At 30.1% G+C, this 18,318-nt stretch overlaps 1 protein-coding gene and 2 pseudogenes across 1 annotated transcript; all 3 read left to right on the top strand.

The window, feature by feature from the left end:
• Positions 1-4,860: 4,860 nt before the first annotated feature.
• Positions 4,861-4,967, top strand: LOC129314740 (U2 spliceosomal RNA; annotated as a pseudogene).
• A 2,161-nt stretch (positions 4,968-7,128) lies between these two features.
• On the top strand, positions 7,129-11,449 carry LOC129313004 (S-adenosyl-L-methionine:benzoic acid/salicylic acid carboxyl methyltransferase 2-like). The gene is made up of 4 exons (XM_054955815.1): positions 7,129-7,287; positions 7,652-8,056; positions 9,639-9,893; positions 10,896-11,449. Exons 1-4 carry the CDS (start codon positions 7,213-7,215, stop codon positions 11,244-11,246), a joined length of 1,086 nt encoding a protein of 361 aa, XP_054811790.1. The 5' UTR covers positions 7,129-7,212; the 3' UTR covers positions 11,247-11,449.
• Positions 11,450-14,029: 2,580 nt separating this feature from the next.
• On the top strand, positions 14,030-18,093 carry LOC129314195 (S-adenosyl-L-methionine:benzoic acid/salicylic acid carboxyl methyltransferase 2-like; annotated as a pseudogene).
• The last annotated feature ends 225 nt before the right edge of the window (positions 18,094-18,318 follow it).

Genomic DNA, 18,318 nt, shown 5'->3' with positions numbered 1-18,318 from the left:
TAGGATTTCAATCACTCCTGGACTTATAATTCAAGGTCTAAATTACATAATAACCTTAAATTTATTGATATTCATTTTTCATATTTTCAACACTTATATTTTTTATTTGAGAAAATATGAATGATGAGTATTGAAAATATCTAAGACAACTACTAAAAAAATGAAAACTGAGTACTGAAATTGTAGATGCCAGGTATTGAAAATGTAGAATATAAATACGAGAACAAATTAACTCAAAAAAAAAAATCTAATTTCAGCCAAGGACTACGACAACCTAAAATTTCAAGGTCCTTAAATGTAATTAATGTTCTTAGGGGTCTTTAAATATCATTTTCCCTATTTTTTAATTTGACTATTTATATATATATATATATATATATATTTAAACAAACAAATTTTCTACTAAATGCATTACAAAAAAAGATCATGATTGAAGAATTTGTTTTGGTGAGTGGTGTAGGGAATCATAAAGGAGGATCAGATAGATTCATTCAACTTTCCCATCTACTATCCATGCCCTTCTGAATTGGAGTTAGAGATCGAAAAAAAAAGGGTCAGTCACTTTTGAATCGCTTGGAGGCATTTGAAGTAAGTTGGAAGGCTGCATGTGGTGAAGAACTCAATGATAATAATAGTGGATTCAAAATTGCACAGCTCATAAGAGCTGTAGCGGAACCTCTACTTGCGAGCCACTTCGGAGAAGCTATTATGGATGATCTTTTTCTTCATTACCAGTGTATAATAGCCGATCATTTGGTGAAGGAGAAAACTATGTTTGTCTTTCTCAACTTATCTTTGACCAAAACAATTTGAAAGAAGCCAACATATATGGTTACGTTCTATAATATATTGGCAATGTGTATCGAATAAACCATCTATCGGTCTTCATTTCTCATTCTAGGATTGTGTCTGTTTGATTTTAATTGGTCTGGTCATGGCACCGATCGGTTCAAAAGTCAATAGTTGAACTATGATTAAAATATATAGTTGTAATTAATATTAAAGTAATGTACTTTAATTTTATATATGTTATATTATGTGACGTAGTGTTATTTGCTGATGTAAAGCATGAGGAAAAATTAAAATTGTCTAATATGTGAATTGTCTTGTATATTTTTTCATGAGGAAATTTTATTGTGAGAAATTAAATGAAATAAGGTTTGAAACTAATGATTTTGAAGACTTTTAATTTGTAATAATTAAGATTAGATGGAACTTGATTTGCAAAATGATTAAGTAAGTGCATATATAATTCAAACCATGGGAAATTTTAGTACTGTACAGGTTGATATAATTTACCGCTGGAAGGTGACGTTGGTGACAAGGAAGTCAAGAAAATGAGAAATTATAGGTGATCGGAGTTTTACAATTAAATGCCACAACGTATTGCATTTATAATCAACAGGGTGGATTAGTGCCACAAGTAACGACCACACTAGGCATAAGTCCTATGTGAATAGTGAATCTAATGAGAATAAGAGATTGAAAGGTTGATTGCTAAGCAAGTAAATGAATGAAAAATGATTTGAAGAGATAAAGGTTAACCAAGTTTCTTCAACCAATTCAGTAGCCTTTAACCCATATTCCAAGCCCACTTAGCTGGCAACACTAAATCGTAAAAAACATATTATAGCAATAGAAGAATATATCATTGGGCTTTAAATTTAAAAAAAAAAGGTTAATGTAACTTATAGTTTTTTCCTTGTCTCTATTATTGATTTTCTCTATCAAGTTTAATTTTTACTAATTTTGTACTTCAAGTTTATTTTAGTTATTAATTTAGTTCTTATTCATTAAAAAAGAGGCAACACTGCTAAAATTTTCTAATATAGATAACAAAATATTGATAGTAATCAGGTGATTAATGAAGATAAGTGCTATTATTTAGTCAAAAACAAAAACAGAATCTCAAGCTTTAAAAAAATAAATAAATGAACGAAACAGAGTGTAAGGTATTGACGAAAAAATAAAACTAAGAGAGGGAGCAATAACCTGCTTGTACAGTGAAAGACAACCTCGGAGCATGGCAATTGCAGATCTAGGTTGTTCTTCTGGACCACACGCTTTGTAACTTTGTGAACTAATTGAAACTAAACCATATGAATCTCCAGAATACATTGTTTTCTTGAATGATCTCCCCGGCAATGACTTCAACAATATCTTCAAGTCTCATGAATGCTTCAAACAAAGGCCAAGTGGCCAAATGGTAGGTGGATTCTGCCTACTAGTTCTCTGCATTTTGTTCATTCCTCCTATAGCCTTCATTGGTTGTCTCAAGTATGTATACTCCCTCAGTCTCTCTAGTCCTATTTATATGAAAAATTCTAAAATCTTATTTAGTCCTAAACATAAGTTTAAAATGTAGTAGTTAAATTTCCCCCTAATATTATCCTTCCTTAATTACACCAATTTATAATTACTAAACACACTTTATTGTGATGGTTAATTTTTGTGAAGGGTAAAATTAGAAAGTCACATTTTTCTTACAAGTTTAAGAATATTAACTATTATTTCTTAAAATCCATGAATTTGGTTAGCTTTGTCCTATAATTAAGTCCGGGTAGTGCTTAATCTCTTTTTTTAATATGACTAATAGATTTTTATTTTTAAATTTTTTTTTGCCTTTTTAATTTGCAAATCAAGTAGATTGAGGCTCATTCGTTGGTTGGTATGACTGTAGCCACGAAACAATGATAACTTTTGGTGGCGGTCAGCCCCTATATTAGCTTGTGACTTTTAACCTTAATATGCCCCTAAAATTCATTTGTCCTCCTTAACTCTTTAAGAATTTTATTAAAATTATTCCTCGTGGATTCGAAGGTATCAGTTTTGATAAATTTTATTGTTATAATAATTTAAAAAATACCTTATCGATAAGTATATACATTTGGTATATTCAGTATGGAATCCAAAATCAGTTGTATTATTCAACACTTTTGTCAATGCCTTCTATGTTTTGTATTGAGATGAACATTGACGATTAAAAATATATTTCTTGACAATAACATTCATAGTTATAATTGGTATATAAATTCTGCCCCTCTAACTAATTCTTCTAATTTCATACGCACATGTAGGTTCCTAAGGATGTGGAGAATAATAAGGGCAATATTTGCATGGCTAGCACGAGTCCTTTAAACGTGAGAAATGCTTATTGTCATGAATTTCAAGGAGATTTCTCATTGATTCTCAAGTGTTGTGCTAAATAACTTATTGAAGGAGGTCGTATGGTCCTTACGCTTGAGGGAAGAAGTAGCAGCGACCCATCAAGCGATAAATCTTGCAACATCTTGGAGCTTTTAGCGAACGCACTCAATGACATGTTCTTGCAGGCACATCTATATTTTTATTTCTAAGCCTTTTAAATATAGAATTCTCTTTGACATACATCAAAAAATAAACAAATAAAGGAAGAATGATAGTTAAGTTCCAAAAGAGAAAATTAATGACAATTAAGTCCTAGACAAATTTATCTAAAAGGCAAGTTGCAGATATCAATACAAGTAGTTTAAAATTCTGGAGTTTTGATTGTAAATAAAACATTTAAATTCTATATGTGACTCTAAGTTTAGAATTAGAATTTATGTTTTGAGTTGTATGAGTCAATATTTGTACCTTATTTATTTGAAAATTTTGTTGAACCAATTAAAGTTGGTGTGAGTGGTATATGCTTTTGTTTTTTAAGGAAGTGTTGGGGGTTCAAATCCCAACTTTCATGTTTGTAGTAATTTAGTTGGAAGAGGTATATCCATTACTTCTAGTACATTAGGGAAGATATTATCTCTTCTAGGACTTACCAAAAGAACATTATAGAAACTTAATTATTATTAATTCTCTCTGTTGAGACTTTGTTGTCGTTCCCTAAAAACTGAATGTCTATAAGAGAAGAATTTGTTTGTTGATTGGTGTAGGGAACCATAAAGGAAGATCAAATGGATTCATTCAACGTTCCTCTCTACACTCCGTCCCCGGCCATTTGAATTGAAATTGGAAATTGAACAAGAAGGTCCATTCACTTTGGATCACTTGGAGGTATTTGATGTAAGTTGGAAGGATGCACGTGATGTGGAACTCAATGATAATAACAATGGATTCAAAGTTGCACAGTTTGTGAGTGCTGCAATCAAAACCCTCCTTGTGAGCCATTTCGGAGAAGCTATGATCAACGACGTCTTTCGACATTACCGGGATATATTAGCTGATCGTATGTCTAAGGAAAAACTGTGTTATATAATCTTGCTGTATCTTTGACCAAAACAATTAAAGAAGCCAACATATGATATAGGTTTCTTTTTTTTTTTTTTAAAAAAAAGGGGGGCAAGTGTTTTATCGAATCCTATATGACTGTCCTCATTTTTTTTATTATTGCTTTTTTTTTTTCCCTGATTGTGTATGCTTGATTTTAATGAAACGCTCTAGTACTTGAGTAATATTGTGTCCAAATAATTTGTGATGCTGGCAGCTTGTCAGTCACAAGAAGAACCAAGAAATAACAGTAATGGCAACAGCAAGATGGATTTGATTTAGCAAATGAGAACTGTCATAGCAGCAAATTCATAACAGAATTCTCAGTACAGAAAGAAATATTCACGTAATAAGAATACGCACATAAAAGAGAAATGAAATCGGTAGGACAGGAAAAAGATGTCAGAGAGGACATGAAATGTGGGTCTCCGAATTCTATTGCTTCTCCTGAGTCCATCGACCCCTATTGGGTCTACTGACTTATGGCCCAACTCTTCTGGCCCATTTTCTTCAATGATAATCTTTTGGGCTGTGACACAGTGCCAACAGATTTGTTTCTTCACGGATCAAAGTAATTAATATTCTAGATCAAGAAACAGATTTGTTTCTTCACTTATACCTTTCTCGGCCTTTTGGCTAAGATCAAGTGTAGTATCTGTTCTTATCAGTTTTTTTAATATTCTAGATCAAGAAATACAACAAAATAGAACTAAATACATTTTCTTGTTTTTCAAGAGAGCATCCCAAATCTTCTTGCCAGTGAGTACATACACACTGTAGCCGTAAGATTTCATCAACATTTGAAAATTTATACTTGACTAGAAATAAATGAAATAATGAATAAAACAGTGGTTTTATGAGAATGCATTGTAATCATTTGTCTACAACTATATGAATATATAGTTAGATACTTACATTAATGCATAGGGCATAGCAAAAAGTATATAACTGTAATTTGTTCTTCTCTCTATATCTTGTGCCAATATCTCTGGCAATCATTTGATTTGAATGGACGTTCTCCATAATATCACGCCGAACAATCACCAAGCAAAAGGATCAAGGACATTCACCAAATTCAGATCCTGAAAAAAAAAAAATCGATAAATCTCTTATTCTTTATCATATTGATTGATCAACTTCAATATTAGCAACAGAGGCTTTCATTTGGTTATTTGATTCATTTTATGCCTCTATTTTCAATAGATGGCTAAATCAAAGTCAATATTATAAAATCTAACCAAACACCATTGAATCCGTTGAGATATAATACTGATTTACGATCTATTGGTTGATCATAACCAAATTAGTTGTAATCAAAGTAATATATCTTTTTAGCAAAAAAGTAATATATTTCTAATTTTAAATCCTAAAATACGTGAGATGGAGTTATTGCTGAAGGAAAATCACGCAAGAGGAAAATACTGTCACGTGAGCCCTCCTACGTACTTTGTTTTAAAAAGATGAAGTTGTTTATGAAAAGCAGGGGAAAAAAGTTGACCTACCTAAAATGTTAGGTTCACCTTACAAAAAGTTAGGTAAACATAGAAAGTTGACCTAAACACTGTATAGGTCTTGTGGCTGTGGAATGGATTGAATTGCGGTATTGGAACCTACGCCATACTCCTCTGAATTGGAATTAGAGGTTGAAAAAGAAGGGCCATTCATTTTGAATCTTTTGAGTCGAAAGGAACAAGAATACATGGGCCATCTAACATATCCAAAAAATGACACATATAAATAAATTTGACATAACATCTTAATTTAAAATCTTACGGTATTGAATATATGAATCTTTTCCAGTTATATAACTCTTTTATAATGTAACTCTATTTGATGTGAGACTTCATCCCATACCGAGTCAAGTCAATTCACACTTAATACTTTAACAGAATCATTTAAGGTAGAATTTGAATTGATGGATTTAGATTTGGATTTTAGATTTGAAATTCTTGAAATTTTGAATTTTAAATCTCACATTTGAGATCTATATATTTAAAATCCTTTATTTGGGTAGGTTAAAAAATTTCAAATGATGAAGAGAGATAAATAGAGATTCCAAACGAAAATGAAAAATAAGAAATGATGAGTTAATTTTTATTTGTTTTAATCAACAAAAGATGAAAAAAGATATGAGAGTCATAGAGTTATCATTAGTAAAAATATGAAGAAAACAAGATGTTTGAAATGATTAGAATTTCAAATTATCTCAGTGTAAATGGAATTTGCAATTACTTTTATTTTTTCATTTTCTTTTTCCCTTTCTTCTTCTAAATATTGAACCCTAAATCAAATCTAAATTCCTTATTTAAGATTTTTAATGTTGCTATATTTTATTATTTCCAAAAACTTATAAGTAAAATTTGTATAAGATATGCATAAGATTTTAAGGATAAATTTTATTTGAACATTACTGTTTTTCATAGTTAATTAATATGAATATTTTTGTTTATTTACATTGAAATATATGATTTTAATTATGACTGATATAACTTTTGGTTAATCTCTAGTTGAATTACTGACCTTTAAACTAGTACCTTGACTAGTTCAATGACTAGTCTAGTGATAGAAATTATATTTGATTTGATCTAGGGTTTATTAAGAGTTGATTTAGTATATGGGGTTTAATATTATTTGTTTAGGATCATATATTTATTTTATCTTCAAATTCTGGAGTCACATGATAGTGGTTATTTGCAATGGGAAGTAACGAGAGCCACTCACTCTTAGGACTGTCAATCACCAATCCACCTGTATAGATCTCTCCAGAAGTTTTGGTCGTTTATGAATTTTTTGGTCTTAATATACAGGATCGTAGGGCCCACATCTGCAATGGGAAAGTAACGAGTGCCACTCACTCATAGGAGTGCCCATCATCAATCCTCCTACATAAATCTCGATTGTAGTTTGGGTCTTGCCACTACAAAAAAAAATTGATTCTACCAGTGACTGAGAGGAACATAGTTATTGATGGGCGTGGTTTCAGCGTTGCACGTGAATGGAGGCGTGGGAGAAGCAAGTTATGCTAATAATTCCTTATTACAGGTTAATACCTATCTTCATCAAATCCTCTTTAGCATTCCAACTGTTTGCATGTCTCCAAGAATGCAACAAGTATATATGGCATGCTTTAAAATAGTGGTTGTGGTAACATCATTAGGCACCAAAATGGGGAATGGTTAGAGGTTATAGCTCTAAGCTCTCAGTTGATCCTCCTGTCATAGCTGAAATTCTTGGAATCATCCAACGTCTTAATAACCTGTGTTGGGCCCATGGGTTTAAGGAAATTTTTACATCTTTGATCATCCCCTTCTGTTCCACAAAAGGAGGTGAATGATGAAAGAGATGGTTAGTTGTTTGTTGTTTGTGTGTGTGTGTGTGTGTTCACACCTACATAATTGATGTGCAGCAAAAGGTGATTACTTTAACTAAACCTACAAGAGAGGAAGCAATAACTTGCTTGTACAAAGAAAGAGTCCCTCGAACCCTATCAATTGCTGACTTGGGCTGTTCTTCTGGACCAAACACTTTGTTTGTGATTGGTGAACTGATTGAAATTGTGGAGAAGCTACGTAGAGACCTAAACCATGAATCACCAGAATACACCATCTTCTTGAATGACCTCCCAGGCAACGATTTTAACAATATCTTCAAGTCTCTTGAATGCTTCAAGCAAAAGCTGAGTAGCCGAGTGATAGGTGGGATTGATCAATGCTACATCACTGGGGTTCCAGGTTCTTTCTATGGCAGAATTCTTCCTACTAATTCATTGGATTTTGTTCATTCATCTTCTAGTCTTCATTGGATGTCTCAGGTGTGCATACTTAATGATCACTCTCTCTTTGAAAGATTATTCAGTATGTTTTTCTGCCTATTAAGATTATTGAGAATTTATTTATTGTCAATATTTGGAAATTAATTAAAGTGCGGTAATTTGTTAGTTACTCACTGTGTGTGGGATTATCAATCCTATGTACTTGGAATAATTTTATGTCCCTTTTGGTTCAATTAAAGTATGGACTAAAGATGGAACAAAATTTTGCTCGTTTGGACTAAGAAATATAAATCTAAAAATTTGATTTGAATTTTTTAAAGTAAATTAAAAAAATTCAAATCTCATCTGAGCAATGAACACTTTGATGCTCATCACATAACCTCATTCTCCTTCTCCCCCTCAATTGGGGGAATCAGCTTCAATGCTCAAGAATCATAAAAGTTGGTCTGTCCATATTTAAGGTTTTCTTTAAATTTTTATTTCATATCTATTAAAATGAAAAGTTATAAGTTTTTTTAATAAATTTATTATCACTGATCTAGACAATATAGATTCAATATGCATACTCCAATTTAATATTAAAATTTTTTTATAATTTTATTAATCTAGATATACTCAAGATAGTCTATATTTGATAATAATTTTTTTATAATTTATAAAAATTTTAGTTTCTTCAAATACAATATTAAAAATAAAGATAATATCCAAAATAAAAATTTCAAAAAAAATTGGAAGTTAAAATTTTTAAATCTAAAATGTCGAGTTTGCAAATTCAATTTTTAAAAGTTGTAAAAAATCTTAATATTAAATTTGGATAATTTAAATTAAATATGGATTGTCCAAATTAATGATAACATAGATTTATTAGAATTTTTATAATTTTTATTTTAATATATATAATAAAAATAAAAAATAAAAATTTTAAATTTGGACTGTCTATATTAAAATATGGAGAGTCTATATCTCATCACTCTGATGAGCCCCACAATGCTCATCAGGTGATAGCACTGAAACCAAACCCCCTAAACTCTTGTTTCAACTTCTAATTTTGATTTCAAGGGTTTTTCTGTTTGTGATTTCTGAATTTTATTTTTAATTACTACTTACTAAGGTTCTCATGGTAGCCAATTCTTGCGTTGCGATTCCATCACAATTCAATTTTGATGTGCGTGAATAGTGAAAGATTATAATTAACATCGCTTCTATTCTATTTTCCACCTCCAATTCCTTCAAAACGTCTTCCATGATATTCAACCGAGAGTAACCATGTCGAGACGATCACCCCCTATAAATTAACTTATGCCAATTATATTAACTTGTTTGTAATATTTTTTACTTCAATAGAGAAAGCCTTGACATGCCTCCTTAAAATTTTCATTTTCCCCCCTTTACTTCTAATAAATTTTATTAAAATTAGGTGTATCTGGGAGTGGCATATATAGAATCCAAAATTAGTTGCATTATTCACAACTGGCCTCTACATTTTTTTTATGTATTATATTCTTATATACATATATATATATATATATATATATTGATTATTTTAAAATTCTATTTCTTGAAAAAAATTTATGAATCCCCCCCTCTAAACTAATTATTTTTTGTGTTCTCATTGGCATAGGTTCCCGAAGGTGTAGAGAACAATAAGGGCAATATTTACAGTGCAAGCACAAGCCCTTTAGATGTCCGAAAGGCATACTACCACCAATTTCAAAGAGATTTTTCATTATTTCTCAAGTGTCGTGCTCAAGAACTTGTTGAAGGGGGCCATATGGTACTTACATTGATAGGAAGAAGTTGTGACGACCCATCTAGCCACGAATCTAACTACATTTGGGAGCTTTTAGCTACAGCACTTAAAAAAATGGTTTTGGAGGTACGTACTTATATTTTTTAGGAAAAATTATATTTAAAGATTCTCTAGCAACGTTGTTTGCAATTATAGATCTTGAAATTTTGAAATTAAAAAAAAAGACTATGGTCTTTGGTTGAAATTAACATTTTTCAAATGGAATTTTTTTCAATATTCATCTTTCCTATTTTCCATACTTAGCTTCTAATATTTTAGCACTTAGTATTATTAATCCACATTTATAGCACACATCTTTAGTCTTTTTAATACTTAGTTTTTCAATAGTCATCTTAAATCTTATGATTAATATACAATTTGAATCTTGAACTATTGGTTCAGGAGTAATATAAACCATATACCTATAATTAATACATTTTGAACCTTGAATAATTAAAGTTGGTACATCCTCCCTCCTCGTTAATTTGAAACTAATGACCATTACTTTTTAAACATATAGTAGATAGAGACTGTGGGCCCCACTATCTTTAAAAAGTAATTGTTGTTAGTGTCAAATTAATGGTGTGGGCGAGGATGCACTGGCTTTAATTGTTCAAGATTCAAAATATACCAACTACTAGCATAGGGTTTAAATCATTCCTGAATCTATAGTTTAAGATCTAAATTTTATATTAACTCTAAATGTTATTGATATTCATTTTTCATATGTCCAACACTTATTTTTTATTCTTTTTAGTAGAGAAAATATGAATCATGAGTTTTGAAAATATCTAAGACAACTACTAAAAAAAAGTGAAAAACTGAGTACTGAATATGTAGATGCCGGGTATTGAAAATGTAGAATATAAATACAAGAACAAATAAAAGTTTTAATTTCAACCAAGGACTACAACCCAAAATTTCAAGGTCCTTAAACGTAATTAATGTTCTGAGGGGTCTTTAACTGTCATTTTCGCTATTTTTTTAATTTGACTATATATATATATATATTTGAACACAGAAATTTTCTACTAAATGCATTACAAAAAAAGATCATGATAGAAGAATTTGTTTTGGTGAGTGGTGTAGGGAATCATAAAGGAGGATCAGATAGATTCATTCAACTTTCCTGTCTACTATCCATGCCCTTCTGAATTGGAGTTAGAGATCGAAAAAGAAGGGTCATTCACTTTGAATCGCTTGGAGGCATTTGAAGTAAGTTGGAAGGCTGCATGTGGTGAAGAACTCAATGATAATAATAGTGGATTCAAAGTTGCACAGCTTATAAGAGCTGTAGCGGAACCTCTACTTGCGAGCCACTTCGGAGAAGCTATTATGGATGATCTTTTTCTTCGTTACCAGTGTATAATAGCTGATCATTTGGTGAAGGAGAAAACTATGTTTGTCTTTCTCACATTATCTTCGACCAAAACAATTTGAAAGAAGCCAACATATATGGTTACGTTCTATAATATATTGGCAATGTGTAACGAATAAACCATCTATCTGTCTTCATTTCTCATTCTGGGATTGTGTCTGTTCATGGCACCGATCGGTTCAAAAGTCAATAGTTGAACTATGATTAAAATATACAGTTGTAATTAATATTAAAATAATACGTTTTTAATTTTAGATATGTTAAATTATGTGAGGTAGTGTTATTTGCTGATGTAAAGCGTTAGGAAAATTAAAATTGTCCAATATGTGAATTGTCTTTCATATTTTTTAAAAGATGAAGTTGACATGTGTGTGTATCAGGTTTACCTAAAAATTGAGGTAATAGAAAACTGTTAGGTAGATTTCTACCGCATATTTTGGAGGCAGTATATTCACATGGCTTTGGTCATCTAGAAAAAAAAAATTGCTGATGATAATAACATTAGTGAGAACAGTAATTTCCTGACTAGTTTCTTTAGGGCTTGCTCTGTTTGTTGTTTGTTTAGACTATTTTCTTGTAGTTTCGTTTATTTTATCACAAAGATTGGTCTCTAAATTTGTATCATTTCTGTCTTTACGTAATTATCCATGCTGACTTTTTAGTTGGGTATTCTCATAGCTTAAAAGGAAATTTTTGCATATTTGATCATCCTCTCCTCTTTCACAGGAGGAGGTGAATGATAAAGGGATAGTTAGTAGTTTATTGTTTTTGTTTGTTTAACATATTGATCTTTAAATCAAATCTAAATCCTTTATTTAAGATTTTTAATCTTGTTGTATTTTATTATTTCCAGAAACTAATAATTAAAATTCGTATAAGATTTTCTGGATAGATTTTTTATTTATTTTAAAATTAAGAATGTTTTTATTTGAATATTACTGCTTTTCATATTTAATTAATATGAATTTTTTGTTTATTTGAATTGGAATATATGAATTTAATTATTATTGACCTAACTCTGTTAATCCCTGATTGAACCATTGACTTTTAAATTATTTTGTTAATCAGTTCAATAACTGGTTCAGCTTTTAATATCTTGATTGTACATTTCTAAAAGTCTAAGAAACATATCTAAAATATTAGGTTCACCTAAAAAGAAAAAACGTTAGGTAGCTTGAGATACTACGCACTGTTGAGGTTTCGAGAGGCTGTGGAATTGTCACATTGGAGATTCTATGCAAAGGAGAGTGTGACTTCAGATATGGAAAATTCTAGTTCCGTCGAAGCAGGCAACGACCAACTTAATTAGATAATCTAACAGAAGGGACTAATAACATCAAAAAATGAGCAAAAAAAGAGCCGTAAAGGATTATTATTCTTAGGGACAAGGATTATGACGATGGCAGACCACGCGTGCATGTTATATGTATACATAGGTCATCTAACACCCAACTTGTTCACTATTGTTGAATTAACCATAAGACGGTAATTAATACAGGGTTTTAGCAAACCAGTGTGTATGGAAATCGTCACTATGAGAGAGCTAGCATCAAGTCATGAACAGTGTAGTTCATAATTCCTTAAATTCCATATTGCCCAAAATAGTTCATATTATTAGATGGGTTAAAGGATAATTTGGCCTATAAACTATAGGTCCAAGAGCGTCTAGCATCCTAAACTCATTTTTTAATTTGTGCAATATTTTCTTTTAACTTTTGAAAATGATACAATATAGTTCTACAAAACATTTGTTGACTATAAAATACAAAAAAGAACCAGAAAAATTATAGAAAAAAGATGAAGAAAATAACAGAAAAGGACAAAAAATTACAAACAAGGACCCAAGAGTTTCTTTTTTGTCATTTTCTAGTCAAATTAACATTTGCTAATGGTAGCTAGGGGTTATGTTGTTCCATTTCCAAAAACTAAGAAGAAACATTGTCCGTTGGAAAAATGGTTCAATAAAAAATTGCCCTCTATCAATACAAGGTGTCCAATGCTCATTGAAAAAAGTTTAAGAGTAAAAATGAATTTTAACTTTATAATTTTTACTATGACAGTAGGGTTCTTTATCATGGTTTTTCATGTAGAAAGGTTTTTCTTTTCAACCACAATAGGTTTGAATAGTTACTTTTATCCTTTTCTTACTACGGTTGACCATTAATAAATGTGCTTGATTTTATTTAATCATGGTAGACCCTTTTAATTATTAGTCTTGTTCTTTTTTATCATGATTAGTTTAATTGTTAGTTTTAAACTTTTCTATTATGATAGTGCAATTTAAATTTTTTTTATTCTTTTCCACCATAGTAGTTTCATGTATTTTTTTTAAGTTTAAAATATTTATTCTTGTTGCATTGCATATAGTTTTTATGGCAATATACATTGTTCACACATGTTCTTCCGTTTCAATTAGATAGTTGTTTGCAATGCTTATTCATTTTATGGTTGGGTTGCATCCTTTAGGAGGGAGAAAAGGATGTAAAATTCAACATGTTATTAACGGTTATATGCCCTAGAGCAATGCACTCTTTGGGCTAATGTAAGAGATGATGTTAAACTTTAGAGAGGAAATACAAATTCTAGAGGAGGATATATATATTATATAATGAAAAGTCAAAGAAATCAATAACGAATAAGAAGCATGATGAAATATTCAGAAATTTTATTGTGAGAAAGTAAATGAAATAAGGTTTGAAACTAATGATTTTGAAGACTTTTAATTTGTAATAATTAAGATGAGATGGAACTTGATTTGGAAAATGATTGCTAAGTAAGTGCATATATAATTGAAACCATGGGAAATTTTAATGCTATATAGGTTGATATAATTTAACGCTGGAAGATGACGTTGGTAATAAGGAAGTCAAGAAAATGAGAAATTATAAGGGAGTTTTACAATTAAATGCCACAACGCATTGCATTTATAATCAACAGGGTGGATTAGTGCCGCAAGTAATGACCACACTAGACATAATTGTTATGTGAATAGTGAATCTAATGAGAATAAGAGATTGAAAGGTTGATTGACAAGCAAGTAAATGAATGAAAAATGATTTGAAGAGATAAAGGTTAACCAAGTTTCTTCAACCAATTCAGTAGCCTTTAACCCATATTCCAAGCCCACTTAGCTGGCAACGCTAAATGGTAAAAAATATATTATGGCAATAGAAGAATATATCTTTGTGCTTTAAATTAAAAAAAAAAGGGATAATGTAACTTATAGTTTTTTGTTTGTCTCTGTTATTGATTTGCTCTATCAACTTTAATTTTTACTAATTTAGTCCTTCAAGTTTATTTTAGTCATTAATTTAGTTCTTATTCATTAAAAAAGAGGCAACGCTGCTAAAATTTTCTAATATAGATAACAAAATATTGATAGTAATCATGTGATTAATGAAGATAATTGCTATTATTTAGTCAAAAACAAAAACAGAATCTCAAGTTTTTAAAAAAATAAAAGAATGAAATAGAGTGTAAGGGATTGTATTGATAAAAAAATAAAGCTAATTTGAAAGTTAATTTATTCTCATTTAGCTATATATACTTGCTAAGTCATCAATATATTTTAAACATTAGTTTATTTTGAAAGTAAATTTATATTTTAAAAGTTAAAGAATTTACATAATAATTTTAGAAAATATAAGGGACAAAATTGATAAAAAAATTAAACTTAATTGGTTAAACTAATAATTGAGACAAGCATAAGGAATTGAAAATTTATTATCCTTAAAATGATACCTTCTATGTCTTTTCTCCTGGCCTGGTCCTACTCCTTTCAAAGTAGATGGCCTCAATTAGTCAAGAAAAAATGACAAAAAATTTCAAAAAATTAAATTAATAACAAGTATATTCTTGAAATTTTTTTCATGAAAAATAAGTTAAAATATTAATTCAAATAATTACAAATATAAAAATTTCAATCACATATAAAACATTGTAATTTCAAATATAACTCTTAAATTATAACCAAAATTCTTATTTATAACTATTTGAATTTATATTTAAAATTTATTTTTTAAAACTTTTGTTGAAAACTTAATTATTATTATTTTAATATTTTTGGACATAGTTGTCATTCTTCCATAAAAGCTCTCGCGAGGTCCGATCCATTGTTTGATTTCAATCCAATTTCAATGTCTTTAGTAGCAATGAGTGAAAATTAATTAAAAAAATTGGTACACTCGGACTAAAACACAAGTCTAAAAGTTAAATATTTTTCAAGTCTAGCAATGCATAGTATAAAGATATAAATAATAATTTATTTTATGGATAATGAAACTTAGTCTCTAAAATTTATGATTTAGTTCTTTACAATAAGTATATATATCTTGCCACATATCAAATCCTTTTTAGCATCCCAATTGATTGATGATTGATTGCTTGCATGTTCCCATGAAGCTAAGGTATAAGAAAATTCATAAAATATACTAATAAATATACATATTAATTTAACACTGCACGCATATTCATGATTAATTGGTGATACGTGGACAGAAAAAGGTTATTTCTTTAACGAAGAGCTTAAGAGAGGAAGCAATAACATGCCTGTACAGAGAAAGACAACCTCAGAGCCTGGCAATTGCAGATCTAGGTTGTTCTTCAGGACCACACACTTTATGACTTGTGAACTGATTGAAACTAAACCATATGAATCTCCAGAATACATTGTTTTCTTGAATGACCTCCCTGGCAATGACTTCAACAATATCTTCAAGTCTTATGAATGCTTCAAACAAAGGCTAAGTAGCCAAATGGTAGGTGGATTCTGCCTCCTAGTTCTCTGCAGTTTGTTCATTCCTCCTATAGCCTTCATTGGTTGTCTCAAGTATGTATACTCCCTCGGTCTCTCTAGTCCTATTTATATGGAAAATTCTAAAATCTTATTTAGTCCTAAATATAAGTTTAAATTGTGGTAGTTAAATTTCCCCCTAATATTATCCTGCCTTAATTACACCAATTTATAATTACTAAACACAGTTTATTGTGATCGTTAATTTTTGTGAAGGGTAAAATTGAAAAGTCAATTTTTTTACAAGTTTAAGGATATTAACTATTATTTCTTAAAATCTATGAATTTGGTTTATTCTATAATTCAGTCCGGGGGAGTGCTTAATCTCTTTTTTAATATTATTTATAGATTTTCACTTTTAATTTTTTTTTTTGCATTTTAAATTTGCGGGCTCATTAGTTGGTTGGTATGATTATCAATTTGTAGGTAGGAAACAATAATAACTTTTGGTGGTGGTCAGCCCCTATATTAATTTGTGACTTTTAACCTTAATATGCCCCTAGAATTCATTTATCCTCCTTGACTCTTTTATGAATTTTATTAAAATTATTTATCATTAGAATGTATCAGTTTTGATGAATTTTATTGTTATAATAATTTAAAAATACATTATCCACAAGTATATACATTTGGTATATTCAGTATGGAATCCAAAATGAGTTGTATCATTCAACACTTTTATCAATGCCTTCTATGTTTTGTATATACTGAGATGTACATTGATGATTAAAAATATTTTCTTGAAAATAACATTTTTATTTATAATTGGTATCAATTCTGCCCCTCTAACTAATTCTTCTAGTTTCATACACATATGTAGGTTCCTAAGGATGTGGAGAATAATAAGGGCAATATTTGCATGGCTAGCACGAGTCCTTTAAACGTGAGAAATGCTCATTGCCATGAATTTCAAGGAGATTTCTCATCGTTTCTCAAGTGTTGTGCTAAATAACTTATTGAACGAGGTCGTATGGTCCTTACACTTGAGGGAAGAAGTAGCAGTGACCCATCTTTTAACATCTTGGAGCTTTCAGGGAAGGCACTCAATGACATGGTCTTGCAGGCACATCTATATTTTTATTTCTAAGCCTTTTAAATATAGAATTTTCTTTGACACACATCAAAAATAAATAAATAAATAAATAAATAAAGGAAGAATGATAGTTGACTACCAAAAGAGAAAATTAATGACAATGAGATCCTAGACAAATTTATTTAAAAAGCAAGTTGCAAATATCATTACAAATAGTTTAAAATTCTAGAGTTTCGATTGTAAATAAAACATTTAAATTCTAAATGTGACTCTAAGTTTACAATTAGAATTCACATTTTCAATTGTATGAATCGATAGTTACAATTTATTCATTTTAAAATTTTGTTGAACTAACTAAAGTTAGTGTGAGTGGTAGTGCTTTTGTTTTTTAAGTAAGTGGTTGGGGTTTTAAACCCAACTTTCATGCAAGTAGTAATTTAGTTAGGGGAGGTATATCAAGTACTCTTAGTACATCACGGGTGATATATTTTCTGGGACACCCAAAAAACTTTGTTGAAACTTAATTTGTTTTGGTGCCTGGTGTAGGGAATCATAAAGGAAGATCAAATGGATTCATTCAACGTTGCTTTCTACACTCCGTCCCCATTTGAATTGAAATTGGAAATTGAAAAAGAAGGTCCATTTACTTTGAATCGCTTGGAGGTATTTGAAGTACGTTGGAAGGCTGCATGTGGTGAGGAACTCAATGATAATAACAATGAATTCAAAGTTGCACAGTTTGTGAGAGCTGTAATTGAAACTCTCCTTGTGAGCCATTGTGGAGAAGCTACCATCAACGATCTCTTTCGACATTTCCCGGATATAGTAGCTGATCATACGTCTAAAGAAAAAAACTGTGTTCTATAATCTTGCCGTATCTTTGACCAAAACAACTAAAGAAGCCAACATATGATATAGGCTTCTTAAAAACAATTAAAGAAGCCAACATTTTGGAGAAGCTATCATCAACGATATCTTTCGACATTACCCGGATATATTAGCTGATCATATGTCTAAAGAAAAAACTGTGTTCTATAATCTTGCCGTATCTTTGACCAAAACAATTAAAGAAGCCAACATATGATATAGGTTTCTTAAAAACAAAATTATGGGGAAGTGTTTTATCGAAGCCTACATGACTGTCTTCATTTTTTTATTATTTCTTTTTTTTTTTTGAGATTGTGTATGCTTGATTTTAATGAAACACTCTAGTACTTGAGTAATATTGTGTCCAAATAATTTGTGATGCCGACAGGGCCAACAGATTTTTTTTCTTTACGGATCAAAGTAATTAACATTCTAGATCAAG

Source organism: Prosopis cineraria, unplaced genomic scaffold (assembly GCF_029017545.1).
Source record: "Prosopis cineraria cultivar Desert tree isolate PC_DT_omini unplaced genomic scaffold, ASM2901754v1 PC6, whole genome shotgun sequence".
Lineage (NCBI taxonomy): Eukaryota > Viridiplantae > Streptophyta > Magnoliopsida > Fabales > Fabaceae > Prosopis > Prosopis cineraria.
Note: the sequence above shows the minus strand (reverse complement) of the source record. Positions and strands in the feature narration are given on the sequence as shown.